The sequence below is a fragment of the Salmo salar genome, chromosome 05 (genome assembly GCF_965601325.2).
Source record: "Salmo salar chromosome 05, fSalSal1, whole genome shotgun sequence".
Classification (NCBI taxonomy): Eukaryota; Metazoa; Chordata; class Actinopteri; order Salmoniformes; family Salmonidae; genus Salmo; species Salmo salar.
The window spans coordinates 84,335,001-84,350,693 of NC_138295.1; the positions used below are offsets into that span (position 1 = coordinate 84,335,001).

General features: G+C 37.4%; 1 protein-coding gene across 2 annotated transcripts in view; it reads right to left on the reverse strand.

The window, feature by feature from the left end:
• The window catches only part of fhod3b (formin homology 2 domain containing 3b), a 260,469-nt gene that overhangs the window by 213,017 nt on the left and 31,759 nt on the right, over positions 1–15,693 (reverse strand). For both annotated transcript variants that reach the window (XM_082975790.1, XM_082975791.1), the window contains exon 3: positions 3,526–3,590. In XM_082975790.1, coding sequence (XP_082831916.1) covers positions 3,526–3,590 — 65 coding nt within the window. The remainder of the gene's footprint in view (positions 1–3,525; positions 3,591–15,693) is intronic.

The following is a 15,693-nucleotide window of genomic DNA, read 5'->3' on the forward strand; positions in this document are numbered from 1 at the left end:
GAGAAGTGGCAGACGATATAATGATGATATAGAGTAGTTGACTGCACAGTGACTTTGGCTCTTTAGAAATACCATGTACACTACATATACAAAAGTATGTGGACATGCCTTCAAATTAGTGGATTTGGCTATTTCAGCAGTTGGTGACAGGTGTATAAAATGGAGCACACAGCCATGCGATCTGTAAATTCCAGATTAGGCAATGTATTATTATTTTTTTAAATAATAATAATAATAATTATTACTAACTAATATATATTATTATTATGTATTTTTATATTATAATGTATTATTATTATGTGTTATTATTATTATTATGGAATATTATTATTATTATCATTATTATGTATTTTTATATTATAATGAATTATTATTATGTATTATTATTATTATGTATTATTATTAATATGTATCACTTTTATTTTTATGTATTCTTTGTATTATTATTATGTATTATTATGTATTCTTCTTCATATGCATTATGTATTATTATTGTTATGTTTTATTATATATTATATATTATAATGTATTATTATTATGTGTTATTACAATGTATAATTAGTATTAGCATTTTTATTATTATTACGTAATATAACTATTATGTATTGTTATTATGTATAATTATTATTATGTCATATTATTATTAGTATGTAATATTATTATTATGTATTGTTATTATTACTATGTATTATTTGTATTATTATTATTACTAATTATTAGTATGCATTATTATTATGTATTATTATTTTTATGTATTATTATTTTGTATTATTATTACTATTATTATGTATTATTATTACTATTATTATATATGACTATTATTAGTATTATTACTATTATTATATATTACTATTATTATGTATTATTACTATTATTATATATTACTATTTATATGTATTATTACTATTATTATGTGTTACTATTATTTGTATTATTACTAGTATTATGTATAATTATTATTATGTATTATTATTTTTATGTAGTATTATTACTATGTATTCTTTGTATTATTATTATGTATTATTATGTATTCTTCTTCATATGCATTATGTATTATTATTGTTATGTTTTATTATATATTATAATGTATTATTATTATGTGTTATTACTATGTATAATTAGTATTAGCATTTTTATTATTATTACGTAATATAACTATTATGTATTGTTATTATGTATAATTATTATTATGTCATATTATTATTATGTATTGTTATTATTACTATGTATTATTTGTATTATTATTATTACTAATTATTAGTATGCATTATTATTATGTATTATTATTTTTATGTATTATTATTTTATGTATTATTATTACTATTATTATGTATTATTATTACTATTATTATATATGACTATTATTAGTATTATTACTATTATTATATATTACTATTATTATGTATTATTACTATTATTATATATTACTATTTATATGTATTATTACTATTATTATGTGTTACTATTATTTGTATTATTACTATTATTATGTATAATTATTATTATGTATTAGTATTTTTATGTAGTATTATTACTATGTATTACCGATTATTTGTATTATTATTATTATCTATTATTATTATTATTATGGATATTATTTTCATTATTATTATTATGTATTATTATTATTATGTATTATTATTATTATTATGTATTACTAGTATGATGTATTATTTTTATTATTATGTTATGTATTATTATTATTCATTATTATTATGTATTACTATTATTATGTATTATATATTTTTTATTATTATTATGTATTATGTTTATTATTATTCGTATGTATTATTATTTTTATTATTATTATTATGTATTATTATTTTTATTATTATAGTTATTATTATTATGTATTATTAAATATTTGTATTATTATGATTATGTATTACTATTATTATGTATTATTATTTTTATGTAGTATTATTACTATTATTATGGATTATTGTATATAACTATTATTATGTATTATTATTATGTATAACTATTATTATGTATTATTATTATTATGTATTATTATGTTCATTATTATTATTATGTATTATTATTTTTATTATTATAGTTATTATTATTATGTATTATAATTATTTTTATTATTATTATTATGTATTACTATTATTATGGATTATTATTTTTATGTAGTATTATTACTATTATTATGGATTATTATATATAACTATTATTATGGATTATTATTATGTATAACTATTATTATGGATTATTATTATTATTATGTATAACTATTATGATGTATTATTACTATTATTATGTATTACCATTATTTGTATTATTATTATTTGTATTATTATTATTATCTATTATTGTTATTATGTATTATTATTATGGATATTATTTTCATTATTATTATTATGTATTATTATTATCCATTATTATGATTATGTATTACTATTATGTATTATTTTTTATTATTATGTTTATTATTATTATTATTTTTATTATTATAGTTATTATTATTATGTATTATAATTATTTTTATTATTATTATTATGTATTACTATTATTATGGATTATTATTTTTATGTAGTATTATTACTATTATTATGGATTATTATATATAACTATTATTATGGATTATTACTATGTATAACTATTATTATGGATTATTATTATTATTATGTATAACTATTATGATGTATTATTACTATTATTATGTATTACCATTATTTGTATTATTATTATTTGTATTATTATTATTATCTATTATTGTTATTATGTATTATTATTATGGATATTATTTTCATTATTATTATTATGTATTATTATTATCGATTATTATGATTATGTATTACTATTATTATGTATTATTTTTTATTATTATGTTATGTATTATTATGTATTATTATTATTCATTATTATTATGTATTACTATTATTATGTATTATATTTTTGTTATTATTATTATGTATTATTATGTTTATTATTATTCATATGTATTATTATTTTTATTATTATTATTATTATTTTAATTATTATGTATTTTTTATTTATTTATTATTATTATTATGTATCATTATTTTTATTATTATTATGTATCATTATTTGTATTTTTATTATTATGTATTATTATTTTTATGATTATTATGTTATGTATTATTAGTTGCATTATTAAGTATTATTATTAATATTTGTATTATAATGGATTATTATAATTATGATTATTATAATGTATTATTATGATGTATTATTATTATGTATAATTATTTGTATTATTATTTGTATTATTTGTATTATTATTATTATGCATTATTATTTTTATTATTATTATTATGTTATGTATTATTTACTGTACCTAGCAGCTGTGAGTGATAGTGCGCTAATTTTCAATCATCCAATAAGTAGTCAAACAGACTATATATTCTAATGAGATGTGCAGGTGATGCAGCAGAGGTTGACATTAGCAACACTGTCTGACTCCAGATACCTCCACATTTTACAGTCGCAACTTAAATACCCGCAATGCTTCCAAATGAAAAGAGAGTGCTTCAAAATGAAAAGTGTTTCACTCACCGATACAAGCGTGAACTCTGACAGATAACTGTGTCCGGAGAATGATGCTGTGCTTCTTGCCTCTTCTGATGAGATAGACAGACAGAGAGAGAGAATGAATTTTAATAACTTTGTTCCACAACACAGTGACCCTATGTAAATGAGTTACATTTGATGTTAAAAATGTATTTGTCTGACTTCACCTTTTAAAAAGCATACAGAATAAAAGCTTGTTTTGGTTGGAAAACGGTTTCCTGCTATTTAACCTTAAGGACCTCATATTCTTGGACCCCAGGTTTCTAAACTGAAGACATATAATCCTGGAATGTGGGGGTTTATGAACGAGGTCTCCAGTTGTGACAGCCAGGCGTGTACATAGCCTACTGTATCATTAAACTTTCCACATGGTCTGATGCAGAGAGGTATGGATATAGACATAAACATCAACACTCTGGGTGAACTACTTTCACAGGGCTAGATCGAATCACTGTGGAGGAGGCAAGCTTTCACAGGGCTAGATCGAATCACTGTGGAGGAGGCAAGCTTTCACAGGGCTAGATCTAATCACTGTGGAGGAGGCAAGCTTTCACAGGGCTAGATCTAATCACTGTGTAGGAGGCAAGCTTTCACAGGGCTAGATCTAATCACTGTGGAGGAGGCAAGCTTTCACAGGGCTAGATCTAATCACTGTGGAGGAGGCAAGCTTTCACAGAGCTAGATCTAATCACTGTGGAGGAGGCAAGCTTTCACAGGGCTAGATCGAATCACTGTCGAGGAGGCAAGCTTTCACAGGGCTAGATCTAATCACTGTGGAGGAGGCAAGCTTTCACAGGGCTAGATCGAATCACTGTGGAGGAGGCAAGCTTTCACAGGGCTAGATCTAATCACTGTGGAGGAGGCAAGCTTTCACAGGGCTAGATCGAATCACTGTCGAGGAGGCAAGCTTTCACAGGGTTAGATCTAATCACTGTGGAGGAGGCAAGCTTTCACAGGGCTAGATCTAATCACTGTGGAGCAGGCAAGCTTTCACAGGTAACCGTAGTGGTAAAATGCTACTCAATACTATGCTACCCTGAATACACTTGAGTTACTATGAACAGAACTTATGTATAAATATCTAGTTTCACACTTGTCTTTATCCAAATCCTCTCCTCCCCCAAAGCAATCCCATGACAACAATGTCTGTTGAGGGACAACAGAGGAGACAACAGGGGAGAGAACTAAAGGGGGTGTCACCAATGTCTCCCAGGTTGTTGAAATACACAGAGATCGACTCTGCCTCCCATCTCCATGGAGACAAGGTCATAGCCCCTGTCAACAACAACAGAGCTTCCCCAGTGACAATCCTAAACAAGGACAACAAAAACATCCCTGACAGAATTGTGACAAACTGTGCTATGGGGGTTTGTAGATGAGAGCCATCCTGAGGATGACAGCCCTCACATTCTGAAAGAAAACAAATGTTGAAATCAACCAGCAGGAGAAGCGTGCAGACAACCCCCACACAGACATAACACCAGACACCACCGTACCAGGCCCAACAGATAAGTCCAAGCGGTACACACAAACACACACAAACATCCAAACACATACACACACAAGCACAGCAGGTAGGCTTGCACAACAGTCCTGTCCGATTCAGCTCTGTAACAAACACCCTTTTGTGTGGCCCTCACAATGGAAGTGTGATGCTCCATTCAGTCTGCAGTGGCCCGGTGCCAACAGTAGAGGGTCACCATTAGAGACATTAGACACAATCCCCCAGCACTGGATCACACTGAGAGCAGACTGAAGTAGGCCCTGGGGCCTGGGTGCACGCTCAACCCTGTGGACCCTGCAGTGCACAATCAACTGCACTAACATTTTAGAGAGGGGGAGAGAGAGAGAGACAGAGACAGACAGAGAGACATAAAGTGAGAGAGAGAGAGAGAGAGAGAGAGGGAGAGAGAGAAAGGGACAGAGAGAGGGACAGAGAGAGAGAGAGGGAGAGAGAGAGAGAGAGAGAGAGAGAGAGAGAGAGAGAGAGAGGGAGAGAGAGAGAGAGAGAGAGAGACTGTCACCAACCAAGGAGGGCCTACAGCAACACCTAGATCTTCTACACAGATTCTACCAAACCTGGGCCCTGACAGTAAATCTCAGTAAGACCAAAATAATGACGTTCTAAAAAAGGTCCAGTCGCCAGGACCACAAATACAAATTCCATCCAGACACAGTTGTCGTAGAGCACACAAGAAACTATACATACCTTGGCCTAAACATCAGCACCACAGGTAACTTCCACAAAGCTGTGAACGATCTGAGAGAGAAGGCAAGAAGGGCATTCTATGCCATCAAAAGGAACATAAAATTCGACATTAGGATCTGGCTAAAAATACTTGATTCAGTTACAGAACCCATTGCCCTTTATGGTTGTGAGGTCTGGGGTCTGCTCACCAACCAAGAATTCCCAAAATGGAACAAACACCAAATTGAGACTGTGCATGCAGAATTCTGTAAAAATATCCTGTAAAAATATCCAAATAATGCATGCAGAGCAGAATTAGGCCGATACCCGCTAATTATCAAAATCCAGAAAAGAGTCGTTAAATTCTACAACCACCTAAAAGGAAGCGATTCCCAAACCTTCCATAACAAAGCCATCACCTACAGAGAGATGAACCTGGAGAAGAGTCCCCTAAGCAAGCTGGTCCTGGGGCTCTGTTCACAAACTCAAACAGACCCCACAGAGCCCCAGGACAGCAACACACTTAGACCCAACCAAATCATGACAAAACAAAAAGATAATTACTTGACACATTGGAAAGAATTAACAAAACAACTAAGCAAACTAGAGAGTACACAGTGGCAGAATACCTGACCACTGTGAATGACTCAAACTTAAGAAAAGTTTTGACTATGTACAGACTTAGTGAGCATAGCCTTGCTATTAACCTGTTGGGTCTAGGGGGCAGCATTTGCACGTCTGGATAAAAAAAATGTACCCGATTTAATCTGGTTACTAATCCTACCCAGTAACTAGAATATGCATATACTTATTATATATGGATAGAAAACACTCTAAAGTTTCCAAAACTGTTTGAATGGTGTCTGTGAGTATAACAGAACTCATTTGGCAGGCAAAACCCTGAGACATTTTCTGACAGGAAGTGGATACCTGATGTGTTGTATTGACTTTAAACCTCTCCCATTGAAAAACACAGGGGTTTAGGAATATTTTGGCACTTCCTATTGCTTCCACTAGATGTCACCAGCCTTTACAAAGTGTTTTGAGTCTTCTGGAGGGAGATCTGACCGAACAAGAGCCATGGAACGATGATGTCCCATTAGACACCTGGCGCGCGAGTTCATGTTGGGTACCCTCGTTCCAATACGTTATAAAAGAGTATGCATTCGTCCACCTTGAATATTATTCATGTTCTGGTTAAAAAAGGCCCTAATGATTTATGCTATACAACGTTTGACATGTTTGAACGAACGGAAATATATTTTTTCCCCTCGTTCATGACGAGAAGTCCGGCTGGCTTACATCATGTGCTAACGAGACGGAGATTTTTGGACATAAATGATGAGCTTTTTTGAACAAAACTACATTCGTTATGGACCTGTGATACCTGGAAGTGACATCTGATGAAGAGAATCAAAGGTAATGGATTATTTACATAGTATTTTCGATTTTAGATCTCCCCAACATGACGTCTAGTCTGTATCGCAACGCGTATTTTTCTGGGCGCAGTGCTCAGATTATTGCAAAGTGTGATTTCCCAGTAAGGTTATTTTTAAATCTGGCAAGTTGATTGCGTTCAAGAGATGTAAATCTATAATTCTTTAAATGACAATATAATATTTTACCAATGTTTTCTAATTTTAATTATTTAATTTGTCACGCTGACTTGACTGCCGGTTATTGGAGGGAAACGATTTCCTCAACATCAATGCCATAGTAAAACGCTGTTTTTGGATATAAATATGAACTTGATAGAACTAAAAATGCATGCATTGTCTAACATAATGTCCTAGGAGTGTCATCTGATGGAGATTGTAAAAGGTTAGTGCATCATTTTAGCTGGTTTTATGGTTTTGGTGACCCTGTCTTTGACTTGACAAAACATTACACACAACTCTTGTAAATGTACTGTCCTAACATACTCTAAATTTATGCTTTCGCCGTAAAACCTTTTTGAAATCGTAAAACGTGGTTAGATTAAGGAGATGTTTATCTTTCAAATGGTGTAAAATAGTTGTATTTTTGAAAAATTTGAATTTTGACATTTATTTGGATTCAAATTTGCCGCTCTTGAAATGCACCTGCTGTTGATGGAGTGCACCACGGGTGGCACGCTAGCGTCCCACCTAGCCCCAAGAGGTTAAGAAAGGCCGCCATAGCCTGTCTTCTCTTGAGAGCCAGGTCTGCCTATGTGCACACTGCCCACAAAATGAGGTGGAAACTGAGCTGCACTTCCTAACCTGCTGCCAAATGTATGACCATATTAGAGACACATATTTCCCTTAGATTACACAAACCCACAAAGAAAGCAAACCTGATTGTGATAATCTCCTGGGTGAAATACCACAGTGTGCCATCACAGTAGCAAGATTTGTGACCTGTTGCCACAAGAAAAGGGCAATCAGTGAAGATCAAACACCATTGTAAATACAACCAATATTTATGTTTATTTATTTTCCCTTTTGTACTTTAACCATTTTCACATCGTTACAACACTGTATATATACATAATATAACACTATTTTATTTTTTGTATTTATTAATTATTTTTTATTTTTTCACCTTTATTTAACCAGGTAGGCCAGTTGAGAACAAGTTCTCATTTACAACTGCGACTTGGCCAAGATAAAGCAAAGCAGTGCAACACAAACAACAACACAGAGTTACATATAAACAAACGTACAATCAATAACACAATAGAAAAAACAAATTAAAAAAAATTGTAATAATCTTTGTACAGTGTGTGCAAATGAGGAAGAGTAGAGAGGTAAGGCAATAAATAGACCATAGAGGTGAAATAATTACAATTTAGCATTAACACTGGAGTGATTGATGTGCAGATGATGATGTGCAAGTAGAGATACCGGGGTGCAAAAGAGCAAGAGGGTAAGTAATAATATGGGGATGAGGTAGTTAGGTGTGTTATTTACAGATTGGCTGTGTACAGGTACAGTGATTGGTAAGCTGCTCTGACAGCTGTTGCTTAAAGTTTGAGAGGGAGATATAAGTCTCCAGCTTCAGTGATTTCTGCGATTCGTTCCATGCATTGGCAGCAGGGAACTGGAAGGAAAGGCGGCCAAAGGAAGTGTTGGCTTTGGGGATGACCAGTGAAATATACCTGCTGGAGCGCGTGCTATGGGTGGGTGTTGCTATGGTGACCTGTGAGCTGAGATAAGGTGGGGCTTTACCTAGCAAAGACTTATAGATGACCTGGAGCCAGTGGGTTTGGCGACTAATATGTTGTGAGGGCCAGCCAACGAGAGCATACAGGTCGCAGTGGTGGGTAGTATATGGGGCTTTCGTGACAAAATGGATGGCACTGTGATAGACTACATCCAGTTTGCTGAGTAGAGCGTAGGAGGCTATTTTGTAAATGGCATCGCCGAAGTCAAGGATCGGTAGGATAGTCAGTTTTACGAGGGTATGTTTGGCAGCATGAGTGAAGGAGGCTTTGTTGCGAAATAGGAAGCAGATTCTAGATTTAATTTTGGATTGGAGATGCTTAATGTGAGTCTGGAAGGAGAGTTTCCAGTCTAACCAGACACCTAGGTATTTGTAGTTGTACACATATTCTAAGTCAGAACTGTCCAGATTAGTGATGCTAGTCAGGCGGGTGTGGGCAGCAATCGGTTGAGGAGAATGCATCAAGTTTTACTAGCATTTAAAAGCAGTTGGAGGCCACGGAAGGAGGGTTGTATGGAATTGAAGCTCGTTTGGAGGTTAGGTAACACAGTGTCCAAAGAAGGGCCAGATGTATACAGAATGGTGTCGTCTGCGTAGAGGTGGATCAGAGAGTCACCAGCAGCAAGAGCGACATCATTGATATATACAGAGAAAAGAGACGGCCCGAGAATTGAACCCTGTGGCACCCCCATAGAGACTGCCAGTGGCCCGGACAACAGGCCCTCCGATTTGACGCACTGAACTCTATCTGAGAAGTAGTTAGTGAACCAGGCAAGGCAGTCATTTGAGAAACCAAGGCTAAGAATGCAGTGATTGACAGAGTCGAAAGCCTTCTCCAGATTGCATAGTGGAGAAGGTACGGTGGGATTCGAAATGGTAGGTGATATGTTTGTTAACTTGGCTTTCAAAGATTTTAGAAAGGCAGGGCAGGATGGATATAGGTCTATAACAGTTTGGGTCTAGAGTGTCTCCCCTCTTTGAAGAGGGGGATGACCGCGGCAGCTTTCCAATCTTTGTGGATCTCAGACAATACGGAAGAGAGGTTGAACAGGCTAGTAATAGGGGTTTCAAAAATGTTGGTGGATAATTTTAGAAAGAGAGGGTCCAGGTTGTCTAGCCCAGCTGATTTGTAGGGATCCAGATTTTGCAGCTCTTTCAGAACATCAGCTGACTGGATTTGGGTGAAGGAGAAGCAGGGGTGCTTGGGCAAGTTGCTTCAGGGGGTGCAGAGCTGTTGGCCGGGGTTGGGGTAGCCAGGTGGAAAGCATGGCCAGCCGTAGAAAAATGCTTATTGAAATGATCGATTATCGTAGATTTATCGGTGGTGACAGTGTTTCCTAGCCTCAGTGCAGTGGGCAGCTAGGAGGAGGTGCTCTTATTCTCCATGGACTTTACAGTGTCCCAAAACATTTTGAATTAGTGCTGCAGGATGCAAATTTCTGTTTGAAAAAGCTAGTCTTAGCTTTCCTAACTGACTGTGTATATTGGTTCCTAACTTCCCTGAAAAGGTGCATATTGTGGGGGCTATTCAATGCTAATGCAGTATGCCACAGGATGTTTTTGTGCTGGTCAAGGGCAGTCAAGTTTGTGGAGAACCAAGGGCTATACCTGTTCTTAGTTCTACATTTTTTGAATAGGGCCAGCTTTTTTAAGATGTTGAGGAAAGCACTTTTAAAGAGCAACCAGGCATCCTCTACTGACGGGATGAGGTCAATATCCTTCCAGGATACCCGGGCCAGGTCGATTAGAAAGGCCTGCTCGCTGAAGTGTTTTAAGGAGCGTTTGACAGTGATGAGTGGAGGTCGTTTGACCACGGATCCATTACGGACGCAGGCAATGAGGCAGTGATCGCTGAGATCCTGATTGAAGACAGCAGAGGTGTATTTAGAGGGCAAGTTGGTTAGGATGATATCTAAGAGGGTGCCCATGGTTATGGACTTAGGGTTGTACCTGGTAGGTTCCTTGATAATTTATGTTAGATTGAGGGCATCTAGCTTAGATTGTAGGGTGTTAAGCATATCCCAGTTTAGGTCACCTAACAGTATGAACTCTGAAGACAGATGGGGGGCAATCAATTCACATATGGTGTCCAGGGCACAGCTGGGGTCTATAACAAGCGGCAACGGTGAGAGACTTGTTTCTGGAAAGGTGGATTTTTAAGTAGAAGCTTGAATTGTTTGGGCACAGACCTGGATAGAATGACAGAACTCTGCAAGCTTTCTCTGCAGTAGATTGCAACTCCGCCCCCTTTGGCAATTCTATCTTGTCGGAAAATGTTGTAGTTGGGGATGAACATTTCTGGATTTTTGGTGGCCTTCCTAAGCCAGGATTCAGACACGGCTAGGACATCCGGGTTGGCGGAGTGTGCTAAAGCAGTGAATAAAACAAACTTAGGGAGGAGGCTTTTAATGTTAACATGCATGAAACCAAGGCTTTTACGGTTACAGAAGTAAACAAAAGAGAGCGCCTGGGGAATGGGACTGGTGCTAGGGGCTGCAGGGCCTGGATTAACTTCTACATCACCAGAGGAACAGAGGAGGAATAGGATAAGGGTACAGCTAAAGGCTATAAGAACTGGTCGTCTAGTGCATTCAGAACAGAGAGTAAAAGGAGCAGATTTCTGGGCGTGGAAGAATAGATTCAAGGCATAATGTACAGACAAGGGTATGGTAGAATGTGAGTACAGTGGAGGTAAAACCTAGGCATTGAGTGACAATGAGAGAGGTTTTGTCTCTAGAGGCACCAGATGAGCTAGGTGAGGTCACCGCATGTAATGGGGGTGGAACAAAAGGGCTATCTAAGGCATATTGGGCAGGGCTGGGGGCTCTACAGTGAAAGAAGACAATTATCACTAACAAAAACAGCAATAGACAAGGCATATTGAAATTAGGGAGAGGCATGTTTTGCCGAGTGATCATAGGGTCCAATGAGTAGCAATAGGTGAATCAGAGAGCCAATTCAGTAGTTGCTACTATGCTAGGCGAGCTGGAGACACGGCGATTCAGAAGGCTAGCGGGCCGGGGCTGGCAGATGGGCCTCCCACAACGTCGCAACGGAGAGGGCCTGTTGAAACCACCTCGGACGGTTACGTCGGCAGACCAGTCATGATGGATCGGCGGTGCTCCATGTCGGCAGTAAAGGGTCCAGGCCAATTGGCAAAAGAGGTATTGTAGCCCAAGAATTGGCTGGTGGACTTCTTCGGCTAGCTGTGAGATGGGCCTAGCTCAAGGCTAGCTCAAGGCTAACTGGTGCTTGCTTCGGGACAGAGACGTTAGCCAGGAGTAGCCACTCGGATTGCAGATAGCTAGCTGCGATGATCCGGTGTAAAGGTTCATAGACTGCTACGCCATCTTGGAACTTCTGTGAATGTAATGTTTACTGTTCATTTATATTGTTTATTTCACTTTTGTATATTATCTACTTCACTTGCTTTGGCAATGTTAACATATGTTTCCCATGCCAATAAAGCCACTTGAATTGAATTTTATTGAGAGACAGAGAGAGACAGAGAAAGAGAGAAAGAGAGAGAGAGGGGAGAGAGAGAGAGGGGGGAGGGATCGAGGGAGGGAGGTAACATGACCCTTCACAGACATACAAGCCACCAACATCCGCCCATCCTCCCCCCATGGCTGTTTTCAGTGCAAGAGTTTGACACGCATACAACAGCAGATCAGACTCATACACATATGGCAGAGGCTGTGTGAGCTCATTGTTTATCAGATATAATACCCACCAACAGACAGAGGCTGTGTGAGCTCACTGTTTATCAGATATAATACCCACCAACAGACAGAGGCTGTGTGAGCTCACTGTTTATCAGATATAATACCCACCAACAGACAGAGGCTGTGTGAGCTCACTGTTTATCAGATATAATACCCACCAACAGACAGAGGCTGTGTGAGCTCACTGTTTATCAGATATAATACCCACCAACAGACAGAGGCTGTGTGAGCTCACTGTTTATCAGATATAATACCCACCAACAGACAGAGGCTGTGTGAGCTCACTGTTTATCAGATATAATACCCACCAACAGACAGAGGCTGTGTGAGCTCACTGTTTATCAGATATAATACCCACCAACAGACAGAGGCTGTGTGAGCTCACTGTTTATCAGATATAATACCCACCAACAGACAGAGGCTGTGTGAGCTCACTGTTTATCAGATATAATACCCACCAACAGACAGAGGCTGTGTGAGCTCACTGTTTATCAGATATAATACCCACCAACAGACAGAGGCTGTGTGAGCTCACTGTTTATCAGATATAATACCCACCAACAGACAGAGGCTGTGTGAGCTTACTGTTTATCAGATATAATACCCACCAACAGAGGCTGTGTGAGCTCACTGTTTATCAGATATAATACCCACCAACAGACAGAGGCTGTGTGAGCTCACTGTTTATCAGATATAATACCCACCAACAGACAGAGGCTGTGTGAGCTCACTGTTTATCAGATATAATACCCACCAACAGAGGCTGTGTGAGCTCACTGTTTATCAGATATAATACCCACCAACAGACAGAGGCTGTGTGAGCTCACTGTTTATCAGATATAATACCCACCAACAGACAGAGGCTGTGTGAGCTCACTGTTTATCAGATATAATACCCACCAACAGACAGAGGCTGTGTGAGCTTACTGTTTATCAGATATAATACCCACCAACAGACAGAGGCTGTGTGAGCTCACTGTTTATCAGATATAATACCCACCAACAGACAGAGGCTGTGTGAGCTCACTGTTTATCAGATATAAACAAACAGACAGAGGCGACACAGAAGCAACACAGAAGCAACATCTGTCACAGTCGGATTGGGCCCGTGCTGCCTGTGGAATGAGACGGGAGCAGAGAGGAATTGAATCCTCTGATGTTGGAGGCTGAATTCAGGGCCAGGCAGTAGACACCAGAGACCTTTTGTAATGAGCTTCAGCTTTCTCTCTCGTCCTGCAAACTGCAACTCTATCCTCATTATTACTAACCGTGACCTGCATCATCCCCCGCTGCCACAGCCTACACAGGCCAACGTGCTCATTATCAGATTAAACAGAGGTGCACGCAATATGTGAGAGACATTTAGGCACTTCATAATATGAAACGGGATAATAACATGTAAGTGCAACATGGCTGATATGATGATGTATGTGACCTACTACAGCAGGTTAGAGTTAGAATGTCAACACTGAGATGGACTGAACCAGCAAATTCATATGGTTAATATGATTTGTTCAGATCAAATCAAATGTATTTTTTATAAAGCAGTTGTCACAAAGTGCTTTACAGATAACCGGTCTAAACCCCAAAGAGCAAGCAAAGAAGAAGAAAAAGCACAGTCGCCATGAAAAATTCCTTAGAAGGAAGAAACCTATGAAGAAACCTAGGGACGATCATGATTCATCTTCAAGATACGCATTGATTATACAAATAATAAACGTTTGATGAGCAACCATCTCACCATCCTACATTTCTATTGTGTCCAAGAACACCATTAAATAGACAAAAACTGATACTAACAACACCATTAAACCGAAAAAACTGATCCTAACAACACCATTAAACCGAAAAAAACTGATCCTAACAACACCATTAAACCGAAGAAAACTGATCCTAACAACACCATTAAACTGAAAAAACTGATCCTAACAACACCATTAAACAGAAAAAAACTGATCCTAACAACACCATTAAACCGAAAAAACTGATCCTAACAACACCATTAAACCGAAAAAAACTGATCCTAACAACACCATTAAACCGAAAAAACTGATCCTAACAACACCATTAAACAGAAGAAAACTGATCCTAACAACACCATTAAACCGAAGAAAACTGATCCTAACAACACCATTAAACCGAAAAAACTGATCCTAACAACACCATTAAACCGAAAAAACTGATCCTAACAACACCATTAAACCGAAAAAACTGATCCTAACAACACCATTAAACAGCAAAACCAGCAGCTACTCCTCTCTCCTTTCTACCACTACGACCAGCAGCTACTCCTCTCTCCTTTCTACCACTACGACCAGCAGCTACTCCTCTCTCCTTTCTACCACTACGACCAGCAGCTACTCCTCTCTCCTTTCTACCACTATGACCAGCAGCTACTCCTCTCTCCTTTCTACCACTAAGACCAGGAGCTACACCTCTCTCCTTTCTACCACTATGACCAGCAGCTACACCTCTCTCCTTTCTACCACTACGACCAGCAGCTACTCCTCTCTCTTTTCTACCACTACGACCAGCAGCTACTCCTCTCTCCTTTCCACCACTACGACCAGCAGCTACTCCTCTCTCCTTTCTACCACTACGACCAGCAGCTACTCCTCTCTCCTTTCTACCACTATGACAAGCAGCTACTCCTCTCTCCTTTCTACCACTACGACCAGCAGCTACTCCTCTCTCCTTTCCACCACTACGACCAGCAGCTACTCCTCTCTCCTTTCTACCACTATGACCAGCAGCTACTCCTCTCTCCTTTCTACCACTACGACCAGCAGCTACTCCTCTCTCCTTTCTACCACTACGACCAGCAGCTACTCCTCTCTCCTTTCTACCACTACGACCAGCAGCTACTCCTCTCTCCTTTCCACCACTACGACCAGCAGCTACTCCTCTCTCCTTTCTACCACTACGACCAGCAGCTACTCCTCTCTCCTTTCTACCACTACGACCAGCTGGAACTCCTCTCTCCTTTCTACCACTACGACCAGCAGCTACTCCTCTCTCCTTTCTACCACTACGACCAGCAGCTACTCCTCTCTCCTT